Genomic DNA, 17,409 nt, shown 5'->3' with positions numbered 1-17,409 from the left:
CTAGATGTAATTTTTTTCCCTAATTGGAAAGTATTTATATCATAATGCGTCTAATGAAAGTTATGTCCATGACCTATTAAAATAAATACCTCTTACTGCTCGATGATTGTTTGAGATGCAACAGAGGAAAAGAAAATAAAGAAGCTGTAATGCATTGTAGAAGAACAACCTACTTCTTATCATGCCTTATAATATTAAACTAAACCATCATATCTCAATATGAGTATTTTAATGTTTCATTTTGCAGTAGTACCTTCGTTCTTCAGTAATGCATTGCATCACAGTCCTTCCTAGCATTCAGAAAAAGTCTCCCAGAATGTGTTATAAATAGCACTGGGTTTTTTGACAATATAATGAACTACCCTCTTTAAGAAAAAAACTGTCAAGCTGTCTAGAAATGCCAATACATGCAAAAAATCATCTGCCACTCACTGCCCCAGGAATAATTTTCACCCTGATCTTAAATAACAGTCACCCTGTACTAGATTCAAATATACATTACACAAGACTTTCATCATCCTGCTCTCCTGGGAGAGCAGAGATTGGATAGAAATCTTTTTTAAGGACTTCAGCCTGTTTCAAGCTGTGAATCTTGCTGCCTGTGGATTTTGGTCACAGGAGTTTACTTCTTTCTAAATGCTTACTTTGTTTATTTCCCCACAGAGACAATACAGATATAGAGGGCAGTCTGACTTCTTTTTTCCCTCTTCAGCATCTGTATTCTAAATTCCAATGACAAAACCTTTACTATTCACAATGACATGTATGGCAGGAAGAACACTGTTTCATTCCTGCTCTGAAGTGGGTTTACTGCACAATACTATCAGTTAAAATGTTGCTATCTTTTATCCAGTTATTTCTGTTATCTGCTGTCCTCACTGATTTCTTTTGTTGCCTCAGAAAAGCTGAGAAAACTTTGGAGCAAATAATTCACTTATTTCCCACACCGAATATTCTGTACAAATAAAGACAGGGAACTTGCATACCTATTCTCAGAAAAGTTGTATTGGAGTTACTAAATTTGTTATAATAAATGGATATTTGTACAGTAGAAAGAATAATGGCTTAAGACAGGTATTAATATCAAGTAACTTTTCCAGCAAAGTTGTTTGACGTTAAAAAGTTAGACAGTTGTTACCATGCCCATTGTCTTCGCAAGAGCAAAGCAGATGATAGATATCAGAAAGAACATTACAGCAACAGTTCCTTTTCTAACTGAACAGCCAAGCTTGCTGTTCTTATCTTTAAAGTATCAACTTAACATGTGTATTTGTAAGCAATATGCACTACAAGATATATCCAGTATACTTTGGCTATCTTACTTGTTTGGATAATATTGTACTTTAATTACCAATATAATTAGAAGAGTAGCTATAGTCAGACATGAATTTTGCAAGTGTCTTAACTTCATTAATGTTTTAAAGGGACACAAGGCTAAAACATCTTTATTATTTGGCTTACCAACTTTTTAAACTCAACGCATTAAGACATTACAAATTTAATTGTCCACATCACTCCCTTAAAAAGATCTCCCCTCATTTATCTTAAACCACTATGCACTTATGTCTATGGTCTTGCTTGTGCTGTGCTTAATAATCTTACATGCGTGTAATAGGAACTAATACAATTTTTAACTAGATCTTTCAAAAACCTGATTTGTTTCTGTTCTGATTATTCCTTTGTTGTTTTTCTGGAAGGCTTAATATATATAACGAATAGAGGGCCAGTGGCTATATACTGTTCCCTTTTTATTCTCATACGAAAATCCTATAAAACTGAGAAAGAAAGAGGGAAAAAACAGCTCAAATAAACAGAAATTACTTTGAAAACTGGAATAATTTAACAAAGGTTGATTTCCTTACCCAGGCAGTTTATAGCACCAGCGGCTATAAACTTCAGAATTCAATAGAGAACTAGATTGATCTGAAATTACTGATCTGTTTTCTTTTCCTGTAAATTTTCCATTCTATTTTGCTTTTAGGAACACTGTAGTATATTTTAATAGCTTATATATTTCTCCATTATGTATTGGTTTAGAAGACATACATTGCATAACTCTACAGTTTTTCATCTTCTGTAAAAGGCAGAAACATTTGACATGGCAGCTGTTCTGTTAAGGATTTGCTAACTACCTCATAATCCCTTTCCCTATGGCGGGGTTAAGAAGACTATAGCATCATTAACCAGTTTTCTTAACTATTTTATTTACTTGACATATTGTCAATCTTACCTTTGCCTGTGAATTAGCTTTTCTGGTTTATCATGGTTCTAAGTATGAATGTGAAATATGTGAGCATTTTGATAAAGATTTTTAAAAGTCACTGGTGGGTTTTAATATAACAACTATTTAAAAAATTACTGGATTTCTTTACAGCAGCCATTGTATTTAGGTCACAGAATTGTTCAAAATACTGTTTTGTGCTTAAACAGAAACTTTCCAACTCTGTGAACCAGTTGTTCCTCTTTGGGGAAAGTTTGGATAAAATCCATTCAGCAGTTTGGTATTCTGTGCATGAGATCACTTCCACTAGGGAGAAAGTAATTATCTGTCACAATTTCTGTTTTCCTTAGAAAATGAATGAAAAACATGTTAAAACAACACTGAAATACTTCTAGATGATGTGTAATTCCAGGATCATATCAACAGTCCTGACCTCTCCATGTTTATTGTAGAACAGAACTGGTTAGGTAGGTCAACCTCCACAATGAGACTTGCTTCAAAATAATAAATATGCTATTACAGTAAGTGTGTGAACCAACCTGCATTATCTCACCCCTGTATACCTCTTGATTCTCTAGCTATCACCATTACTGTTCCTAAGTAGAAGTGATATATTTTATTAGCCCAGCTTTCATGGCTGGAAGAAGTAGACAGTCCTTGAGGCACAAAGCAGAGATCGCGTGCACAAAAGCTTGTCTAATATTTGCAACTACATTGGTTGGTCTAACCAAAGATATTAACTCTACCTATAAGGCTTGTCTGTCATCAGCAAAAGCAAACAAACAGAAAGCCTTCTCTACCTTTATTTGTATGGAATGATACTTTGTTCCCAAGGATTCTCAGTCTGTGAAATGATTTCCACCTCTAGAAGATAAGTGGACTGAAAGACTTTTCTGCTTTAATTGTTCTGATGTAGTTAAACTGATAAAATACCCAAAAGTGGATGTAGTTATGGAAGAGTTCATGCTAACATAGATTCTGGCTGTGCCCTACCCAGCACAAGCTACATTTCCAAGTCCATCTTTTACTCCTATATCTCTGTCTTCATGAAGGTTTTTACTGATATGGCTTTGCTAGCTAAACTTTCTAGAGTAGGCCTGGCCATAGCTTACCTGTGATTTTTTTGCTTAAGATGTACATGGATAAATCCCTATTCTGACTACTAAAAGAAGAGCCAGTTCAGTGGATGAAAAAGCTCAGTCTTTGCTCAGTGCCGGGAGCAATTTGTTGAAGAAGCTACACAGTTGAATTGTTGGATTTTGGATACTTTTCTGATCCAGCTGTATGCTCTATTTGCCGAGCATATTATCATGGCAATACCCAAGATCCTTGGCTATGAACAAAAGCCTGGATGCTGCTTTAGTAGCAACCCTACTAATATATCAAGACTCAGGCTACCTGCCTGCCTTCCTCCTTCCCTTGTTTTCCTCCTTCCCTTCTTTCCCTCCTTCTCTTTTTTTTGCATGAGATAAGGCTGTTGAAAGGAAAGACATTTTTCAAACATAAAGAATAGTTTAACTGTCTGTGTGAAAGGTGATTAAAGCTAATATGCTTTCTGGAATAATTCCCAGGAAGGACTGCTAAATCCATCTCTAGCCCACTAGATCAAGTGGGCTTGTTTTGCATTGTTAATGTGAGATCCAGGAGAAGAATAAGAATTGCAGGTGCTCAGCATCTCTGATCACTGAAGTCTCTTTCCCAGGGTACCTAAGTATGCATTTAATCTGCAAATGTAGGGCTAAGCCTTAAAGAAAGCACTTCCAAAACCCCAAATCTGCAAGTTCTGCATTGTACTGGGACAAGATCCCTGCAGGTTTGTAGATGGTTAAGGGATCACACGGTACAGCTTCTGCTTTCTTTATCCTTGCCTGGGTTCTTTGTGCCCTGGGTTTGTTCCCACACATGGAGGCACGGGCACAGAGGAAGAGGAAAAGGGCATTTTCTACACCTGTCCTACCTTTGGAGAGACAGGGCTTTTCTCCCTCTCACCTTAGGCAGACAAGTTAGATCTTTTTTATACAGAAATACCTCCGAAAGCCTTTAGCCAAGACGAAACAGAGGTAAAAGTTTTATTGTTTCAATCTCCTTGACAAAAAAGATGTAATCTCTCAAGAAGGTTATCTACATAACTTGATGGTCTGAAACTCCAGAAGCAAGGCAGAGGCCAGAGGAGAACCTGAACAGCTAGAGAGTATAGAGAATAAAAGATCACGGTTCTAAGAAGCAGTTTGCTAACTCACCAGGCAAGAAAGTGGCATGATCTCGCATCAGAAAAGGGAGGAGAATAAAAATAATTCATTACAGCATGGGATTGCTAATGTGATCTAATGTAAAGACCAATACCTTCTGCCTGTAGGAATTTAATGTTGAGTTGTTTCCAGAGAAAATAAAATTGTGATTAAAAGGGAGTTTATCCAAAAGGACATATTCTAAAGTGTTTTTAGAGATGGAAGAGTTACAGCTCTAGTGATTTCCTAAAATAGCATCCTTTACAGGAAAGGAGAGCAATAAGCTGTTGTGGCTAGAAAGCCCAGTTGCCAATGACACTAGCTAAGTTTAAAGTGTGCTGGATAGGAGGAGCTGAGGGTGTCTGAGATCATGTCAGGCTTAGTGTTATATCCAGACAAACAATATATTGTTTTCATTTTACTGGACAAAGTTAGCTCTTATTTGTCTTCATGAGCTGACTGCTAACATTGTAATGTATGTAAATGTATGCAGTCATCTGAATTGTTTGGCATTTATTTTATGTTAGTGAATTTCAGTCACTTCTATTACGGGGAAAGGAGAGGTATATACAGGAAATGGTTTTCCTCAGATGAGACTGAACAAGATTCTCCTTAAAGGGAGGCCCAGCTTATGACAGAAAAATAAATGAAAACATAATACCTGAGACTGGCATGAAGGTATAGAGGGCTAAAGCAAACACACGGCTAAGGTAGTCCAGACATTGTGCTCATAAAACATTGTTCTGTGTTGTAACTTGCTGTGTTCTTATGTATAGTTTCACCATTTTCTTTAAAACCAATAAAATATGTATTAATAAATGTCATAGAAGATTATCTCTTTGCTTAGTGAAATGTCTAAGCAAAACAAGTAAGTTCTTGCAAAGGGCTGTAAAAAGTGATTGCAACAATAATCTCTTTGCCAATCCATCTTCCAGCCTTGCACTGTGTGGGAAAAGTCACAATGGATGTAAGCATGGAAAAAATCATGCGAAAGGTCTTTATTAGTGCTACATTTGTGCATCTGCAGGAGGGAAGGATGACACATAGTCAAGCATCATGAACATTAACTTTCTCCATTGAAAGAAACTGCTTTTGCAGATTTTTCTCTACAAAGATGCCCATTACCCTGAATTCTTTCCTGTGGTGCTGAGTGCCAACTTGAGTAGCTACTTATCCTCACATAGATTGTATCATGAATTGTTTCTCTGCAAAATATTACATCAGAAGAAAGCCCCTGAAATGGGGCTTTGATTGCAAACTAAAGGAGATTTTTAAAGAAAGCAGTAATATCAGATGAACCATAGATTTGTTCAAGGCCTGCTAGCATATTACACTGTATATAAGGACTGGGAGTCCTGGTGGACAAGAAGTTGCCCATGAGCCAACAATGTGCCCTTGTGGCCAAGAAGACCAATGGTATCCTGGGTTGCATCAGGAAGAGTATTGACAGCAGGTCAAGGGACCCTGTCCTTTCCCTCTACTCAGCTCTGGTGAGTACAGTGTCCAATTCTGGGCTCCGCAATACAGGAGCTACTGGAGCAAGTCCGGAGAAGGGCTACTAAGATGCTGAAGGGATAGGAGCATCTCTCACATGAGGAAGGCTGAGAGAGCTGGTCCTGTTCAGCCTGGAGAAGAGAGGACTAAGGGGGGAATCTTATCAATGTTTATAAATATCTGAAGGGAGAATGTAAAGAGCATGGGGCCAGACTCTTCAGTGGTGCCAGTGATAGGATGACAGGCAGCAGGCACAACCTGAAACACAGGAAGTTCTGTCTGAACATGAGGAAAAACTTCTTTACTGTGAGGGTGACTGAGCACTGGAACAGGTTGCCCAGAGAGGTTGTGGAGTCTCCTTCCTTGGAGATGTTCAAAAGCCATCTGGATAGGGTCCTGGGCACCTGGGCTCTAGGTGACCCTGCTTGAGCAGGGGAGTTGGACTACGTGATCTCCAACCTCAACCATTCTGTGATTCTGTGGAAAGAACAGCAAGGAATTTTAAAGCACATGAAACTGAAAGGGCTTCTTCTGGAGAGATAGACATTTATAACTAAAGAAACTTTGCATTATATAGAAAAGAGGGACTTCTTACTTAGTTATGACATGTGCCAGACAGGGAACTAAACTTCTCATGTCCCCAGCTTGTAGCTTCTGACTTAAATGATCACCTTCGCCTATAAAATCAAGTACCTACTGGCACAACATGAAGGAATTCTGATCAAATCTTTGCCCCTGAACATACTTCCTCTTTGGAGTAACAAAACTATATGAGTGGAGTAGCCTACTGAAAGCAGAAAGGCTTTCCCTGTAGTTCTTGTCATGAGAAACTCCATGGCAAGAGTACCATCTCCAGCCCTGCATAAGCTTATTTCACAGCAGGAGCTGTGAAGACATCCTGAGGCAGGCATTTTCGTGAGAGAAAGATCTGAAATAGTACTCGTAGCCCAAGGTTTAGTCTACCAAGAGGGTATTTTTCACCTGCCATATTTCAGTGCAGATGCAGACTACCAGAAGGTCTAGCTTTGGCACAGCTACAATGAAGGTACTCTAGGACTACCTGTAGGAGAAAAATAAACATGTGCAACATCAGAAACAACAGGGATGTAGCCCTTCTTGCCTTGCCTGTGTCTGAACTTTGCTCTGATATGAAGCAGCCTTGGCTAGCAAACACACTGCTGGAAAAGTTTAGCCTGGGGCCACACAGCGTGAAGGTGGCTGTAAAACTGTGACTCTACAGAGCACAATGAGAGTGAATCATCTCAGTAATGTCAGCTCAGACATTCACTTGCAAACATCTGAAGTAGGTTGAGACATTATTGTCATCTACCTACTTGCTTTAGAAATACTGAAATTTATCATGAATATCTTGTATGTATTAGTTATATGTTTTGCTTGAGGTATTCTGCATGTAGTTCAAATCTCATGTTGCATGTTTTCTGAATGCATTTCTAAAAACCCTGCTGTCATATTAGTTATGTAAACATAATCTATTTATGCAGAGGTTATTCTACTAGGTTTTTACTATCTTGGGTTATTTTTACCATTCTGTTATTCTACTTAGTGGTTTATTAATTTTTCATGTACTCTAAGAAGGGAAATAATTAAACTACAGCAAAAAACTTCAGGATAGATATCCAAGAAAACCTTAAATGTAAGGACACTTCACTGTAAGTTAGCTACTTTCCTGAGGATGGTGTGGGATCTCCATCCCAGGCGGTTTTTATGGCTGGTTGTTCAAGCAGCAGTCAGGAAGGACAATGGTGCAGTTGATTCTGTTTGAGCGAATGGAGATGGACTAGGTGGTTTCTGGGGACCCTTTTGTGCCCATTCTACTGTTATAATAAAGGGCACAAATTCACACTTTGGGTGTACGCATTGCATTTCACATTAAAAGTTCAAATGTTTATAGCTACCTACAGGAGGAAAAAACATGGGGCCAAACAATGGCGAAAGAAAGGGACTCTAGGCCCATGTCTCACTTCCTCACAGACAGTAAGCCACAGAGACCTTCTATCCTGGGAGCAATTAGACATGGACAATCAACTGTTTCTGACTACCAGTGAGGGCATCATTCCTCTGAGTATGCTCCATTGGAGCTCTAAGTCCTTTAGATGGGTTTCAGCTGTATGTCAATATGGGGAGGATCATACAGGCTAGCTTACGTTTTAAAAGGACTATCAGTCTCTTCTTTTGCAAGATCACTTAGGTCAAGATATTTTTCTGAAGCTTTTTATCATCTGATAATTCAGCATCTGACTATTCCAAATAACGAGCTTTCAGTAAGAGCACTGCTGGAAGCCTGCTGGTAATTCCTGTGATAATTACACTGAGAGGCTGGCTGGATGCAAGCCTGAAGCAGGAGAACAGCAGCTGGGTTGGAGCCAGAGCCCCAGTTCAACAGGGCCTGGGAGGGCAGAAATTCTCTCTCACCAGCTGTGGGAGAACTGGCAGAGGCCAGGGGATCAGGCCTAAGCAAGTCTGACTTGCATGTATTCTTGTTGTAGCTGGGGGGCATTTCTGCTAAAAACAACTGAACTGTCAAAGTGAGGCAACTTCAGAAGTTGCAGTTACGTTGCAAAAAGCAGGGACAAACCAACTGTGCTCAGTGTGCCCAGGGCAGGAGAAACTGTCACTTGAGTAAAATCACATTACTTGTAGGCTCGTACTGGAGAAGTTCTGAGAAAGGAGATTTCTGAGTGTTCCCAGGACAGTTTGAAAAAGAAGGGATTTCTTCTTTCTTTAAAAGGTATTATTCTGCTCAGGTAGTCTTCCTGTGGCAAGGATTCTGTCTGTTATTGTGCTCTTCCCAAAGAAAACCAAAATGCTTAAGGGATGACCTACAGTGCTGAACTGCAGCCCATCAACAGAGCAGAGTATGGGGAAATAACTGAGGTGGTTAGTGGGGACTGCGGCAGCAGCAATTACAGTACATACAGCTGGGAAATGTTGTGGAGTCCTGGAAATGCAATGTCCTCTTTTCAAGTGAACAAGTTGTGACAGTGGATCAATGGAGAAGGAAGGTGCTGGATAGGTGCAAAAGCCATTCCGCAGAGAAAAGAGGGGGACTGCTGGTTAGGATGACTGCCAGTGGTCTGTGGATAGTGGTAGTATAGCTGTTTTAGAGAAGTTTTTAGGTTTTCTCAATCTAATTCACAGAATTAGAGGAAAAGGAAAACAAAAGGAGTTATCTAGTTCAGAGAGCTGAATATCTGTATCTATATCTATATCTATATAGAGATATATAGATATATATCTATACAGACTACACAGATATATACATATACAGATATAAAATATCTGTGCGCTATTTCAAGACCAAACCTGGTCTTGAAATTTCCAGTGATGAAAATCCCACAGCGTCCCCAGGCAAAAATTCAAGTCCTTCGTACTCCTTAGTGTGAGAGAGATCTTTTTTTCTAGTTTTGAACTTAGACGTCTTTTGTATTACTTAAATCCTTATTATTGTGCTTTCTGCCATATTTATGGTGAATAGATTATCTACTTGTCTTTGCAGTAGCCACTATACATATATATAAAAAATAGACATATACATATATAAAATGACTGTATTTGAAGATTTTTCTCGCATATTTCCCTAGTAATATCATGTCCAGCATTCCTTTTTATTCTATCTCCCTTTCTCTGCCTACTTTACATAGCTTCCCAGCAAGTTCTCTCTGATTAGCTGAGCTGTTTAACTTGGGAGAAGGAAGGTATTGCTCTGTCAGACAACCTTGTTTGATTTCCCAGGCATGTGGGGAGGCTTCAAGCCAGTATTGCCTATAAGCTTTAAATAAATACCTATAGAGTTTGAACCATCCCTGTGTCCCAGGCTGGCTAAAGGGATACACTTAGACACTATGAAGTCTTTGCCTTTTGACTCCAGAATAAACCTGAATTTACTAACCTCACAACAGAAAGGCAGTGAAGTATTTGTTGCCTCTATTTTATATGTAGGAAACTTGTTGCCATGTTTTGTCCAGGAGACATTATCTAAGGGCGGGAGTGAGCATTTAGGAGCCTCATTCACAGTCCCAAGCTCCTGGTACATGTCAAGCAGGCCCATTTCTCCAGGGTACCTGAGGAAGGCACTTGCCGCTTGCCTCTTTCTCATCAACTTTCTCACAGCCACTTTTTCCATTAGCTAGAAATGCAAGCAACAGACTGTGCGAAGTTAAATGCTCGTATGGACCAATTCGTGGAGTGGGCAAGACAGATTTGGGTTTCTGACCGTGCCACTGCCTTGACTATACAATTTCATTTTTCCACCCCTTGTCTGCTTTTGTGGAATAAACTCCTCAGAGCTGGGACAGTCTCATATCTGCGTGGAGCACTTAGTGCTTAAGTCTTGACTTCAGGTGGAGGCTCTGATAATATTAATCATCATCATCTCTGATATCCTGTAGCAAAAATGTTAAGTATCCATCAGAACAAATAAGCAAGAATGGAGCCCCCATTGTAAAAATGGCTTTCACAGTTGACTGATGAACAGAGCTGGTACTGTGTGGTGCTCGATATTTCTGAACAATGCCCTAATAGTCCACTCAGTTCAGTGGTGTGTCAGTGGACAAAACCTACCATCCACCAGGAAACCATTAATGAGAGAGTTCGAGGGCACTGTACTCATTCACTCTGGAATATGACTTGCAGCTGAGAATACTGGGAATAAACATGGGAAATGCTGAGCATGACACTGGAAAACAAACAAATTGGCCAACCATGATGAAAGCATTTCTTGCAGCTGATTTCTCACTTTCTACTTCTGTCACTGTATCTTCACCAGTAAAGAACAATTGGAGATTAGAGAAATAAAGTACAAAGTAGTTTAGGAACTAGTTCTTTGGAATGTATTTTTGTCTGATGGAAAAATGATAACTTATCTGTATTTCATGGAGCTTGTAACTCACATGACTTTGTTTAAGAAGGTATAAACAGCTGGGTTTCAGAGGAGTTTTTCTGTTATTATTTCTCTGCAGAAGGAACTGTCCTTGATGAGGGACACTGCATATTTGATTTCCCACTCACTTGTTTGGAGATATGTTCATTTTCTTTTGTGTTCCTGGATTTGTTTTCCTCCCAAGAGTCTTTAACATGATTTTAAGACTTACATATTATACAAGGTCTGTCAAAAAGCCCTCTGAGGTCAGCAAAAATATTTCTATTACATTGACAGGCTTTACTGAATCAGTGGCTGGAAGTGTCTGCTTGTTTAACTTTCCTGTGCATCATTAAAAGAAAATGCATATTCCAAGCCAGCACAGTAGAGCTCTAGGATGTCTCCTAGTGAAGATGTAAAGTGAACCAGCATGTACAAACCTCTCAGTCTCCCCCCAAGCTGAAAACTTGATGAAAATATTTTATAATCTGACACTTGGCATTCATATTCTTTCTTTTCTATTATTTCTATAGAGCTCTACAGTTATTTTTTCCAAATTAATTCAAAAAGAAAAATAGCTTGAGTTCACAACCCATTCATTCATTTTTATCCATATTTATTTTCATTTTCAAGGGAGTGTTCCCATCCTTTCTCATTTTTATAATTTAGACAAACTCTGCCTCATGCTCTCTCAAAATTTGGGGTTTTTTTTTTTTTTGGTTCAGAATAAATGCCTTTTGTCATCATATCCTAATCTTTGTTATATTTTTCAGTACCTTACAGTAGGAATGTTACATTTGGCTTTTTTCTCCCTTCTTGTTCTCATTCTTTTTTTTTTTTCTCTGTATTTCATGCTTGAATGCTGTCTTTCCTGGATGGAATCCAGCTATGCCAAAATACATCTTCTGAGCCTATTAATATGATACTAGTTCAAACCAAACAGCTTTAAGTCTCTTCTATTTCAACAATCAATACCTTTTTCAGAAATAGAGAAAGTGCACTAATTAATATAGTAACTCTTACTCTGCAAGACCAAAATATTTTTCAGATCGTCTTGCCAGTGCTCTGTATGTCTCTTTTCATTGGCTTCCAGCCAAGTGTTGAAGGTTGTCTAGGGCCAGCATAAGACCCTCGGTTTCCTTGGAGGGTTCCAGCTCTGGAGGTAAAAGACAATGATGGATTTTCTGTGTAGCTTTTCTGTGATGTGGCAGGGTGGAAGGTGGTTATGTTTGAAAGTTGCTCCCTGGGCTGGATCATTGAATCCTATTGCACACTTGCATGCTCTCCTTCTATCAGCAACTGAAATTTCAGTCTTGAATCACCCTCTTTTCCTTCTGATTTCATGCTATTATTATTATTACATTAATATAAAGGTAAGGCAAGGCAAGGCAAGGGAGAAAGAAAAGAAGAACACATTTGCTTAAGACAAATTTCCTTATAAGCTTGTACTGTGAGCTGAGCAAGGAAATAATAAAGCACTTGGGAATTATCCAGGCTCCTGAACAAACATCTGCGTATGTGACACCTTTGCTATGCTGGGTGTTAGTGTCGCCTGTTTTGTCAGAAAAGTATCATCTGCTGCACCCTTCTGGACACTACCAGAACAGCACATTCTCCAGAAATTCCCAAAGAAAATCAGATTAGAGGATAGCCTTGATAAACAAAGATGGTTTCCACGGTTTCTGTTAGAAAATGTACATGAGATCTCTCTACCTTTGATTGTCCAAGAGCCAAGAGAAAAGCATTTTCTGTTCTATCTATCAGCAGATTTAGAGTTGTTTCAGGCAGAATTCCTGCATCTACAGTTTATGGCATTCTGCTGTCTGAGAGCAGAGCAAGTAGTGCTGTCGGTGGCAGAATGAGCCAGGCTTTGCTCTGCATGGGTTTGTACCCTTGCTAGTCCTTCCCCCCTGCACCTCTGCTGACCTCACCCATCTCCTGTCCCCCTCAAACTGGGAAATCTCCAGGTCCCCCACGCCTTCCTCACCCTCAAATGATCCCCTAATCCTGCTTCTTCCCAACATGGGCCCTGCCCCTCTCCATAGGGTATGCCCAGCTGCCTTTAGGACACCCCATCTCTTCTATGTCCTTGTGTGCTTTTATTAGGCACAAGGCAGATGTTGCCAGGATTCCCCTGCTGTCCTGCGGTCTGGCAGGGTATAGACCTGCTGCTGGCCAAGCTGAGATGAGTGATAGCTGTTTCCACTATGAGTTTCCTTGGGGGGGACTAACTGTGGTTTCTTTTCTCTGTCTGATCACTGATTTTCTCAAATCTTGCAGGAACTAGATCTTGTAAACTAAATCTGCCAGATGTGATTGAAGTTGGATGATACATTCAAGAAGTGATTATGGCAGAAGGAACAGGCAACTTGAGGTCTTGGGAAGACTTGTTTCCTTAGAAACCCAGGCCCCCTCAAACGTTACAAAATATTGAATGAATTGAAAGTGCACCATTCAAGTTCTATAAATTGCATGCCAAAAATAGGAAAAACGCATTGTGACTGCTTTGCAAAAATCCACGTTATTTTCCTCAGGCAGTTTCATTTTTTCCCCCACTGGAAATGGCAAAGTAAATTTTGCTTGCTGCAACATATTCTTGAACTGATTTTGTATTTTGGTGACCAGTAGCAATTATGCAAAGCATGATACCAGGATCGGCCTAGATGAAAAGTGCTGTCAAACTGAAGGTACTATAATGCATTATACTTAGAAGTTTTGATGTAGTGTTTGTGTATCTGTAATTGAGTGAAAATCCTTCAAGGATCCTGATACAACTGGCTCTGTATGTGTGCTGTCTCTGATAGAAACTTGTTTTTTTTCCTGCTTTTACTGCTCTTTTAATAGATAGTAAAGGGAGTTTTGACTGCAGGTTGTGTAGCAAATCCTTTTGGTCAGAGATACACAGCAAAAACAAGACTGAAGATGTCTTGTTATATTGGAGGATAAGGTAGGGTATTTCTTTCATTTCAGATTAATTTTGTTTCTTACTCAGCCTTTGCTTCAGAGATGCTGTTGCAAATTGAATGAGAATCAAGATAAAGAAGAATATAGGAAGAGTATCAAGGAAGCACATTCATGTTGCATTAGTACCACAAAAAACACAGGGCAGCATTATCCATGTCTTGTTTTGCTTAAGAAGCCATCTGTCATTAAAAGCAGGCGCGCATGCTCAGAGAGTCACTTTGCTCTTTGCAATGAAAGATGTTGCTGGAGGTACACCTGCCCTATAAAATAGCACGTGTGTGTAATTTCCTGAATTTCTGGGTCAGCTGGGAGTGAGGTGCTGTCTCTGGAGGGCATGGTGCAGCGGGGAGGTGCTAGCAGAGGTCTCAGGCCGCACAACGGCGCTAGGATGGCAGGGTGTGCAGGCTCATAGTCCCCACTCAGGAAGGCCACTGGTCATGTCGAATTTATTGTCACAGTCCTCTCTGGGACACCCTCAGTGCTGAAGGCCTGGGTATCTGCCACCTCGTCCCCTGGGGCCCCAAGAGCTGTGGTGGTAAAGGACACTGGAGACTGCCAAAAGAAACTCTGAGACACAGTTAGCTTTAGCTCGGTCTGGTTTTGGGGCCTGGCTCACACAATGGCGTAAACTACAAGTTCCCACCTCGCAAGGGTAGTGTGCCTGAACATACCTTTGGGACCTAAGCTGCATAGACAAGACGGCACAGATTCAAATTCTCTCTGGAGATATTTCCCATGCTTTCTGCCGACATTATCCCCATCTTTACCTCAGTGAAGTGAGGCCTGGCAAGCTGAAAATGAAAACATGCCAGGCAAAATGAGGGCGTGCCTCCACATTTCCCAGCATCCAGTACAAATGATTGAGTCCTATTTGGTAATATATCCAATTCAAGGTTGTTTGAACATCCATACTATGGCAAAGGGGGTCACAGAGTGGGAGAATGATTAACTTAACCTGACTGTCTTGTTTGTTTGATGCCGCCTCACTCCAGTGTGAGTCAATAAAACTTTGTGCACTGACACACGCAACTTCCAGCACCCACCAGCTGGGCCAAAATGGGGATTAGCAAAGCTGCCTTTCTCTTTCTTCTCTTGCTCAGCTCAGGTAAGAGTCCTTTGCCTTCCACTTGAGTAGGGGAGATGGGGACCAAACACTTGCAAGCTCCACGTCATGCAGGTAGGTCCCAAAATCCATGTGTCTCCACGTAGCTGGATGACGCTGGGTGTCGGGGTGGCTAGCCAGCGAGGGTTGCTGTCGAGCAAACTGAGTGCTGTGGTTGCTGCGTCCCCCTGAAAGGAGAGGGCTCGATGGGGTCGTGTTTGTTAGAGGCAGCGGAAGAGCAGCGGTCCAGTCCTCACTGTCTGCGGGCAGAGGAAACTGCTTCCTCCAGCCCTGCCGAATGGCCGGGACTGGGGGCACCCTTGGAAAGTAGCCCAAAAGCCTGCTACAAAGCCCACCGTAGCCCTGAGATTGCTGCCTCTAATTCCAGCAGGCTTGGGATCGTATCCCAGAGCTGTTCTTCCTGCCAAGCATTGCTGAGCACTGCGATCCTGATTTTGATCCATTATAGTAGAGGTGTACAAGTTTTTAAATGCAGTGTTCAAAACAAAATCTAAAAGAAAATGAAAAAGTTCCTTTATATTCCAGCAATTTCACATTTTCTATTGCCAAACACTTTTCTTTCCTTGGGGGCAATAGGTGAAAATTCAGTCTTTAGTAACCTAGATCAGTTTTTCCACAGGTAAGTCGAGAATACATTTTACAATTCCTAAAGAAGATAAGAGGCCCTCTAAAGATGATATATTGATTTCAAGCATATCTACAAACTCTATCAATAAATATTCCATGTGTCATATACAGTAGATTTCAATCAGATATCATATTCTGCTGGTACTTTAACATTGCATGTGATTATACAGTGCTTAAATGCTTTTTAAAAATATTGTTACAATCATAGGAACACAGTCTGTATGATTTTATAATAGCTCAGTGATATAATATGACATCGAATAACAAGGATGTATCATTGTATGATTGTTGGGTTATAAAAGGCAGCTACTATAGATATTTATATTCGTTCATTGCTGTCAGTTCTAACTCACTTGCTCCAAAGTAATGGGCCACGAAACTGCATTGAAACCATCTTTTATGTCTTCTTGTTTACTACTGGTCAGTTCCAAAGAGATACGTATGTAAAAGAACAAATTGGTTTGCGCCAATATATTTGAATGTTCTATTTAATTTTTATGTGTCATGTGGATTTATAAAGACTTGGACTTTATATATATATATATATATATATATATATATATATATATATATATATAAATAAATATATATATATATATAATATTATTTCATGATATATCTATATAAAGATATATAAATATACAACTTTATAAATTTTGGCTAGAATAATACATTCTCTGTTCCATTTTGAAATTCATTTATTCTTTTTTCATTTACATTTTTGTAGTCCTTTTAAGACAATTTACATCACATTTTCTTTTCCCTTATCTAAGCTTCTGCTGGTCTGTGATGTCTGTTAGCTTGTGCATGTCATCCAGAGTCTCCTGTGTCCATAAACCAACTGAAATGAATATTCCTTATGGTTGCTGAAATGGAATGGTATCCAAAGTGGAAGTCTCTGGACTGACACACAGCATTTAAGATGAGCCAAGAAAAGCTTAGAAAGTAACATTTTCCTAGTCTGGTACCCTGTAGTTCTGTAGCAATGGCCCCAGTTAACTTGGGGAAAAGGCTAGGAGAGGGAACATTTGTCTGCTGAGTCAATCAGGAGAAATGGTAGGCTGTTGGTACTCCATGCGGCCTACAGGTAGGATTAGGTAAGGGAGGCCTTCGTGTCAGGCATTTCTTCAGACATGTATTCTTATAGCATTGAGCAATCTCTGCTAACAGCTGTAGAAGATTGCCCTCAGGCTACTAATCATCTTACTTTCATTATTGGCCCAAACACCTTTTATTTTATGTGTTGTGTGGAGGTAGGCAACTGCATGGATGGCCCTATTTCATGGGCATTACACTGGAGTGATGTTGCAATGAGTTGAACCTAATATGGGTGTTTGCATGAAAGAAAGGTTCACAATGCTACCTGTAAGAATGAAATTAATTGTTGCTGTACAAAGGATCAGAGCAAAGTGCAAATGGATTTATGTAATGCAAAGCCTGTTGCTGACTGAGGCTGAGGTTGGGGCTCTATAGAGAAAACAGCAATGAATTTCCTCTGCCTGTCAATGATAAGGTAGCCTGAAAAAAGAAATGATTAAACTGTATCACTGCTGTAACTCTGTAATCTGATACTAGGTACAGAAATAAACTGTAGTAGAAATTAGGAGCAGAAACGTAGAATCTTTATAGACATGAGAGGAAAAAATCAATCAGGTGGCAAATTCCTTTATGAATGAGAACATTGTGGAGCTAATTTTTTCACAGAAATGTTAAATGTATTAGCATGTTCATCAGATGCATATTATGTGCATTTAGCTTTCAGAGATATGCATACTAATTCATTTACTAATTTATAATCTTGGGTTAATTTGTTGCAGCTGTGATACAATCAGACAGATTTGTTATTAAGTCTACCTAGCAAACAAAACAGTGG

At 39.7% G+C, this 17,409-nt stretch overlaps 1 protein-coding gene across 1 annotated transcript in view; it reads left to right on the top strand.

Annotated features, from left to right (window-relative positions):
- The first annotated feature begins 14,818 nt into the window (after positions 1-14,818).
- PLG (plasminogen) overlaps positions 14,819-17,409 on the top strand; it is a 67,871-nt gene continuing 65,280 nt past the window's right edge. Inside the window, exon 1 of the mRNA XM_064510175.1 lies at positions 14,819-14,891. Coding sequence (XP_064366245.1) covers positions 14,843-14,891 — 49 coding nt within the window. The 5' untranslated portion in view covers positions 14,819-14,842. The remainder of the gene's footprint in view (positions 14,892-17,409) is intronic.

The sequence above is a fragment of the Dromaius novaehollandiae genome, chromosome 3, assembly GCF_036370855.1.
Source record: "Dromaius novaehollandiae isolate bDroNov1 chromosome 3, bDroNov1.hap1, whole genome shotgun sequence".
NCBI lineage: Eukaryota > Metazoa > Chordata > Aves > Casuariiformes > Dromaiidae > Dromaius > Dromaius novaehollandiae.
The sequence above is the reverse complement of the archived record's forward strand: the minus strand, read 5'-3'. Positions and strand labels throughout refer to the sequence as shown.